General features: G+C 26.6%; 1 protein-coding gene across 1 annotated transcript; it reads right to left on the bottom strand.

Moving 5' to 3' along the window:
- Positions 1-42: 42 nt before the first annotated feature.
- On the bottom strand, positions 43-4,335 carry LOC133666314 (dynein axonemal heavy chain 1-like). The gene is made up of 6 exons (XM_062076682.1): positions 4,174-4,335; positions 2,372-2,611; positions 1,401-1,479; positions 854-1,067; positions 248-410; positions 43-187 (listed from the first exon to the last, which is right to left on the bottom strand). The coding sequence occupies exons 1-6, from the start codon at positions 4,215-4,217 to the stop codon at positions 43-45; spliced, it is 885 nt and encodes a 294-aa protein (XP_061932666.1). The 5' UTR covers positions 4,218-4,335.
- Between the last annotated feature and the right edge of the window lie 5,281 nt (positions 4,336-9,616).

Genomic DNA, 9,616 nt, shown 5'->3' with positions numbered 1-9,616 from the left:
AATATAAAATTGAACTATTTTTTTAAATTTCACGTAATTCGATCATTTTCTTTTTTTTCTTTTTTCACCTACGAATTTCATGTCGAGTGTAATTATCATCGGAGGAATGTCGTCCAACCATTTGTACCATTTTGGTGGAATTGGTTCTAGGCCATCAATTGTATCCGTGAAACCACCGTCGTGCAGTCTAGAGAATAGAAGAATTTTTTACATTGAAACAAAAAAAAAAAGAGAGGAAAATAATTACCTGTAGTCGTATACCAAACCTTCTTCAGGGAATGGTAATTCGTGTTTATATCTTTTTTGCACATTCCTTATCCACTCGCTGAATATACAACGACTGTTGTAATCGCAACTCGCTCCAAGACTCCACACTGTCGCGAAAGACGTCCAAGGTGAGAGCAATTGGGCTAGAATGATGCGTTGTTTTTTTTTATTGTGCTTTTAAAATTGATAAAAAAAATTTGATTCAAAATTAGTGTAAAATATGACAATAAAAAGCAGCCAACTTGTTGTTAAAAATTAATTACATCAATGGTTTATTTTTTTATTTTTAATAATTCACTTTTAATTCAGTCTTCCTTTTTAATGCTGCAATTGTATGTTTTTTTTAGTTTTGATATTAAATACATACAATTTTAAATAAATGTTCTGTTACAGAGATTTGTAGTAGTATATGTAACTCATATAGTAGCCAGTAGTAGTAGTTTATAAATATTTCATCATGGTCCAGAATCTAACTTCTACAATAAATATACATATATAACTTTTTAATATTGCAATAATTTCACTTTCAAGATTGTTATTACTTACTTAAATTTAAATTAATATAATAATTTAATGCAATTCTTACGAATTAGTTCTTGGAAAGGGGCAGGTGGTGGAGGTTTCCCTTCTCGACCAGCCATGGGACCAATACGAAAGTTCATCAAGTTTATGTAAGATTGCACCATTCCATAATTAACGGTTGTCTCGATTTCCCGTAAACGACTACGTAAAATCTTCAATCCCGGAAATAAAAATTGCTTCGTCAATTCGATAATTCTTTCGATATGTCCACTCATGTTCTGTAATTGTATATTTATTTTTTTTATTATTTTCTTATAACTATTTTTCCAATAATTCAATAACAAGGTTCTATTTAAGTTACTCTATTAATTACTCTTTACAATCGAAGCATTCAACAAAGCTAATCAGTGCAAGTTACATTCTTTGAAAATGTCTTACATAATTTAGAAGAATTTCTTTTATTGTTCAGATTAAGTTACTAATAAACTACTGGAATAATTATTTGATTGATTTCTCAAATAATAAAGAAATTCTTGAGCTATATAAATCAGAGAATCTGAGTTCCAATTAATAATTAAATTATCAAAATTTTGATTAATCATAAGACTTACTTTAGGTAATTGCTTTATCCAACAATTAATAAAAGGTTCGAGGCCCAAATCTTCTGGTTGCATATATACCATGCCGCATCTGAGAATAATAAATTAAACTATTATATATATATAAATATATACATATATTGTGTTATATATTATTGTATATGTGATACGTGTATAAATATTTTCACCATAAAATGATTTTGTTTTTATTTTTAATGTTTCTTTATTCTTTCGATAATCATTTATTATCTTTTCTTATTCCGATTATTTTCCTTTTTTCATAGTGCACAATACTTGTTGCGAATCGAATCGATTGATTCGTTATATATTTCGATTTCAAGTAATGTATCCGAGTATTTTGATATAAAAAGCGTAATTAAGCACATTTCTTATATTATTCTAGGATATATAATCCGGATTTTGAAGAAATTAATTACATTATTTATTTCGATAATATAGATCAATCATACAGCCGTATATAACAAGTAGTAAAAGTCGATCATATAGATCAATAATACAACTATATGCATTGAATTTTCTATAATTAAAAAGAGTTAATAAAATTTTCTAAAATTATGTAAAATAACATTTATATACGACTCCTATATATCTATTTATTATAAATAATATCAGAATGTGTTTCTAAATATTTCTAGAAATCATTCAACTTTTATCTAAAATATTTTTTTAAAAGTAACGATATAAATTAAAATAGTAATACTAAATGAAACATCATGTATATAAAATAAATGTATGACGTGCATAATAAATATCTTCGTTTCTAATAAAATTCACCAAAATAATAGATGGCACTATATTAATTTCCCTAGAAATAAAAATATATAAAAATATAATATAAATCAAAAATATAATTAATATCTGTCATAATGTGTATTTTATCAAAAACATAGTTATTAATCAAAACTTATTAATTATTTATTGCTTAATTAAAAATTAAAAATTTATAGTTATTCGAAATTAACCTTGAAACAGTAGCTGGTGAAGCCACTCTTAAATCAGCGACTTCGAACATCATCGTCATTGTAGGCAGGATCTTCATTATTTCACCAGATGTCAAACAAAGTTTTTTATTATCGTCTAGAACAGTATTCATATTCTCGATCCACAGAGCATCGACAGGTCCATCGAATATGAACCAACGTTTGTTTTGATCCGTTGCAGCTATTCCAGCTCTAAGTAATGTTGAAAAAATTCCATCAGTCCTAAAAGAAAAAAAGAAAAATTTATAAATTGTTTTACATATTTTAAACGAAAATTAATATATTCTATTACACATTACATAAAATCATGTTTTTATTTGAAAAATAAATTTCTGCCAAAATATCTAACACTATTTATATAATTTAATATAAGAAAGATAATTTTATAATTTAATGATTTATAATTATTAATGAAATTTCTTTGATTTCATTTTTAGAATATCACTATTAAAATATAATTTTAAGAAGAAATCAAATAGTTAAAATTCAAAAAATTCGCTAAATTGCAGGATTATCCAGGAAAATATAATATCTTTCTTATATAACGATTCACGAGATTTGAAGTTTGAAATTTACGATTCGAAAATAGTCATAAGATTTTAAATTAATAGAGAAATAAAAATAGAGAAATAAAAAACATCTATAAATAGTATCAACAATAATGGTTTAGTATAAAAATACATTTTCATGAAACTATTGTATGTATTGTGTATATGCGAAAAAATTTTTTAACTGAAATTTGTTTAACTGGATTTCTACGTGAGAATATTTTTTTTTTGAATTTTCAAATATTTGTTTAAGATTGAAAGTGATGCATGAATCCATTTTTTGTGTTTGTTTAAAATAAAGCAATCATGTTTCCGCAAATGTTATTCATGTAGATATATTGTCATACATGTATATTTTCATGAAAGAACCATTCAATATTTTTCATGATAAATCGTAATATTATGTAAGATTAATATTATGAATAATTTTTAACATTAAATCTGCTAAAATATATATCTTAATCTTATGTAATTATGTAAAATTTTTAAATTTTTAAATTTTTCAATACATTTCTTTTTCTTTATTTTGGAAATTAATATATAATAAATCATATAAAAAAGTAACTATTTAAGCAATTATTAATTATTCAAAGATTTTTTTATACCTCAATATTATGCGTAAAAACTGGAACGAAAAAGAATTATTTTGTTTTCATATAAACTACTTAAATTCTAAATGCGAGGATTCGTAAATGCATGTAAATAGGTATATAGAGAATGCATTATATCTCACATATAATGTGTATATAAAGATACAAAATTTGAAATTCTGAGATACAAAATTTCCCACTTAATTGAAATTTGCAAGAATTATTTCAATAAAAAATTGAATAATGAGTTTGAAGACATCATTACATTTTATGAGATTAATTTTTTTCTAAATTTTGATAATTTGAAATCATTTAAATGAATTTTAAATAAGATAACCTATATAAATTTTACAAATTAACAAGTTGAAAAGATAAGAAGAAAAATTATTTGTTCGCATAAATATAATATTAAATGAATATTTAATTATATAATAAATAATATTTGAAAATTTGAAAATTAATTCTTAAATTTTAGAAAAATTGATATAATCCATTTTATGTAACCTATGATCTTTACTAATATTTCTAAAAATAATATTTTTATTTTTCAAGTTGATGGTATATCATAAATCCTGAAAAAGAAGAACTCCATTTGATTCACACGCTGAAACCACTTGATACCGTAATATCACGGGATTTCACTCACCATTCGCGTGTATTAAGATCGTATTCCCCGTACAGCTGACCCATCGTAATCGATTTTGGATTTAGCACATATGTGAGAACAGGAACGAACGGTTTGGCACTTGGTTGTAGTTGTCCTTTTAATTTCGTGCACGCATCCCTTAGAACTTGATAACACTGTTAGATAATATAATCTTTATTTTTATTATATTTTATTACGTATTATATTTGCATTTATATTATTATTATTATTACATTTATATAAATTTGTCAATTTATTTATTTATTTTAATTTAATATAATATCAAGATTATATCGTATAATTATATTAAAATTTTATATTATGTTAAAAATTGACTCGAAATTTTGAGAAAAAAAAATTTTAAGAGAAAAAAATTCTGCAGTTATCTATATAAGTTATAACTAAATATATAATATAATAACATTTTAATAAAATTCCTTATATAATTGTGTATTTCTTATTAATCATTTGTTTTCATATTTACAAAAAACATTATTCTATCATTTAATTTAAATAAGCGTGCTACTTAATAAAGATAATTGTATTATTTTATGTTTAATTGGAAGCAATTGATTACTTCGTAATCGATATGATTTAATTAATTTTTTTGAAGCTAGTATCAAATTTTAATAAAAAGAACAAAATTTTTTATATTGCGCAAATCATCTATTTGAAAATTTAAAAAACTTATTTAAATCTAGTATTTAATATATAAATCAATAAATATATAAAACTTCAAACTTCAAAGAAAAAGGTGAATTCTTAAGTGTTCCTAAAAATATTATTAAAGTTTTCGAGAATGAGATGAGATTTAAAACAAAGGAATGATATATAAAGACATTAATATCTTTTTCAATTTTAACGTTCAAAGAATAAGAAATTTGTCTTTGCATCATCTTTCATTTTTGAACAATTGAAAGAAACGAAGCTCAAAATCACATGAAGATCATGACATTATAGATCATTGAATCCGTTTCTAATAGCTCTTAAATTTAAAAGGACATTAAAATTTTAAAATTTCAAAAAATATAGCAACCGAGAAAAATTATTTTCTTAATTGTTATAATATTATCTCTTCGAAATATAATTTAATATTTTTTTTATATTTTCTTCCTTATACTTCTTTAACATGGCAATATTTGTAGGACGGATGTCGATTTGCATACAGGAATGTTAATATATTCGAACTTTCTTGGAGGATCGATTCTTGAGGCCAAAATACACACACAAAAAAAATCAAATCTTATTACAAGTTTCAATATCCTTGTACATCTTTTTATCTTGCTTCATTTAACTCTAAATAAAAATAAAAAAATAACTCTAAAAATTGGTTATCTCAATAAACAAGCAACTTTTATCTATACTGATATCGATACCTTCAAAAATGTTCCATCACGTATACAAGCTCAATAGAATCTTTCAGACAAACGATAAGATCTGAAAGATCCTATTAACTTTATACGTACATCTATATTCCTATAAATATTGTAATACAAGTGTTGAAAGAGACCGTGTGAAAGAAGCTTTAGTGTGCGGAAAATGATTGATAAAGTGGTAGCAAGAGGCACATGAAAGACCAGAGGACGCGTAAATGAGCGGGCGTCGGTTTGTCGACTGGTCGACGCCGGCGTCGTTGAGCGAGGAAGGTGTTCAAAGCGCATGCGAAGGAATTAGACGGGCGGCAAATTCTTCGGAAGCGCGGATTGCGTTTCCAGTTTATCCGACGTCGTTTCTCGTCGCGTGACGTTCCGATTCTTCTCTCGTCCCCGTATTTATTTCTCCAAAACGTGAAATCCTTCGTTCGAATCGTCGATAATTTGACAATATCTACAATTCAATAATTACAAAATTATAAAACGAAAAAAAAAAGATTATTACATATTTATCATTTTTTATTAATCGGTTTAAGAAAACTAAATTGAACTGTATAATTTAAACAAATATATATTCTATAATTGTATGGATTAATAATAACAACACAATTATAATAATATTTAAATAAATGAATAGTGAATACAAGTTTGTTCAAACCTTTACCGGTTTACCATTCAGAAAATATGAAACGAATGGCAGAGGATTTGCGTAAGATTTTTGAGATTTAGATAATCGAGAATGACTTATGAACGTTTCGTTGAATTTTAAATTCTCCATCTGAAACAATGTGTAAATTAGTAAATAATAACAATAACGATAATATTGAATAAATAAATAATTAAATAAAAAGTGAAAGAGTTGAATTAAAATTTTGGCTTTATTCGAAGATGCAGGGATAAAAGACAAAAGGCAACAGTGGTAAAAGATTCACGCGTATACATACAAGATGTCCAAAATCGGGAGTGGTCCACGAGAGATTTGGTCGAGTCGTTGAACTTTCGTTTACGTATAAACTTTCCTTCACCTTATCCGGCCACCAAGTTGAAAATTTATAGAACGACGTTACACGCCGTCAAGGCCAACCGACTTCAAGTGCAGTGATTCTTTACGAAAAAATTCCACGAGTATCGTGGATAAAAAATGAAAGGATCCAGGATCAGAGGTGAACGTGGCTCTGGTAGATCAAACGACGCGTTGGATCCTCGATGTAATACACGAGGATAAAATAAAATTCGATTCTTCGATGGACTGTTGATCGAGTGTGAATCGAGTATAATTTCGAAGAGAATTTAGAAGATGATTTTGTTGCGAAACAACAAATATTGTTGAGAAAACAAAATCTGGAAATTTCTTAAGAATTTGAATATTAAAAATTTTACAAAAAAAAAAAAAAAGAAAAATGAAATGCATATATTTCGAAAATATTCAATGATGGCTAATATTAATAAATATTTAACTGCAATAGTTATACAATAATTCTCAATTGCATAATTTACGAGTGATAAAAGATAATATAATAAAATAATTGTTTAGTAGAAAATATAATTCTTTTTAGAAAAAATATTCTAATAATAAACTAATATTAAAAGCGTGAACGAAATAAGTCCTAAAAGATTTTTGAATAATTTTTGAATAAAATTTCAAAAAAGGAAAAGTACATAAATATAAAATATAACGAAAAATTTAAAGAGAAATAAAACAAGAAAAAGGAATAAAAAGTTATGTATTTATAAACTTTTCAATTTTCACGTGTCGATGAATAGAATAAACAAATAATCGATGTTGATTGTTTAGATATACGAAAATAGTTCGCACGATCTATCGAATCAATAATATTTCGATCGAGTTCTCAATCGAGTGACGATCGAGGTAAGCCTTATTTCGGGCATCCTCAAGATCACATGGAAGAGGAAGTCAATCGTCTATCTTTTTTCCAATTCAACCTATTTGCGTATCTTACACCGCCATCTCGTTTATCCTCGAAGGAAACGAGGGATCGAATCGATGCATCTCGATAATTTGTTACCTCGTTCCGTGATACCTAGCTCTGTAATCGAACAAGCGGCAAAACTATGAATCAAACTCACTAAATTTTCGAGCGAGAGAGATTTACCTACCGATGGTACTTGGATCGCTATTTTACGGATAATTTCGAATGTAACGAGTCATAGACGAAAAACGATTAAAATGGACATGATGTAAAGATGGCCTCTATTTCGTGGTAATTAAATACGTCGAAACTGTTTCGTGGATCATTTAACAGAACTCGTTGGTCGCACAAAGATCAATTATACAGAGGGAATTGGAGGATATCGTAGAAGATCTTCGAAGAGGCTATTTTCGTGATCGACACGGTACAGTTGTTGCTCGTTTCGCTCAAGAGATTTTGGAGAATTTGATCTTATTTTAACGGACTGTTGTAGTGTTCCTTCTATTCCACTTCGAGATATTTCGTGTCCAATTTCTAAAGCACTGTGAAATATCGACGCAGTATACTGCTTTGGGTCATTTTTGTGCCCATTTATCCATGTCCAATTCTTCGAGTAGAAGAAATTTAATATTAACAAGACATCTGTCCGTGAATTATTCGTAAACATAAAAGAATAGAAGCGTTTACTGAACATATCGAATGTAATTGGTTTATGTGGAATAATTGAGAGTTTCCAGAGATCTGGAAATATCAAAGTGATCTTGCCACTTTTATGCAAGCGGTTAGAAACATTCGATGTTTATTGACATTGCCAGAGGAATTTAAAGTACAGATAACGGGAAAAATATTTGGAAGCGAGTAGTTGTAAACACTTGCCATTCATTCGAAAATTCGATACGTTTATAACACTGTTGAAGTGGACGAATATTTGTAAATAAATTATTATATAATATTTTTGATCAAAGTGATTGGTATTTATACAAATATTCTGAGAAATTTGAGCACATACTTAAAAAATATTTAAGAACATTGAATAAATAAAAATAATTAAAAAAAATACCTCGAAAGAACTTCTATAACCATCAGAATTGTGGCTGTAATAGAGTTAAAAGGGATCCATATCAACAAATTCGAACTTATTTAATCTGGAGCTTATCGATTAAAAATGATCCAAATATCGAACATATCAATGATCAATTGTCATATAAATTCTAAAATTGAAATATCGAAAAACAGCTGCAAGTAAACATTCAATAAACTTTATTATTTACACTGAACGACTTATTTTCTGAAATATTTAACAATATTAAAAAGTGGAAGAACTAGTGATCAAAAGAACATTTTTAAACGAAAATTTATTATTATATTACGTTATAAATTTAAAATAAAATAAATTCTTTTCCAATTTAAATTTTTCCTCAATATTCAAATCAAATTAAATCGGCAATTACATAGAGAATTTTTTATCTGACGAAGCGACGTTATTTTGAAATTGTCAAAGTAATTTCACGCAAATATAATAAGTAATGAAAACTGAAATACGCTTTCAAAGTGTAGACGGCGAGTAGTTAAGTCGTTCTGCTACATCGATTCGGAACTTCTATTTAAATTTACCTCGTCACGCAAGAGCAATTAGTTGTTCGTACAATATAACAAAAAAGTTTCTTAAATATGGACAGAGGTCAGATCATTGGATACGAATTCGAAAAGTCAAGAGATTGCAATAGAGAGAGATCAACATCAGCTATCTAGTAAAGATTGACAATAGATAATTAATAAAAAAGAATTCAAAATTTTGTTTGATGAATGAAAGAAATGTTTTAGTTCATCCATAGCAAATCTTTTAAATGAAATACGATTAATTAATGAATAAATTTATATTCTATTAACATAGAAATTTTTTTTTATGAAATAACGAAGATTCGAAACGAGTTAAAAATGTGACAAAAAGGATACTTCTGATTTCATATTATGTGAAGAAAGAATGCAGCAAAAGAAAATTATAAATAATTTCCAATAGTCGTCCTTTTGGATTTTTCTTTAAAATTACGAAGTCTTGGGAGGTATTCTTCCAAGTATCACGATAAATGTTTCTTTGATCATTTTGATAATCAAGGAAAACTTTTAATGTTTCTTTAA

Source organism: Apis cerana, linkage group LG6 (assembly GCF_029169275.1).
Source record: "Apis cerana isolate GH-2021 linkage group LG6, AcerK_1.0, whole genome shotgun sequence".
Taxonomy (NCBI): domain Eukaryota; kingdom Metazoa; phylum Arthropoda; class Insecta; order Hymenoptera; family Apidae; genus Apis; species Apis cerana.
This window is presented reverse-complemented; position numbering and strand designations above follow the sequence as displayed.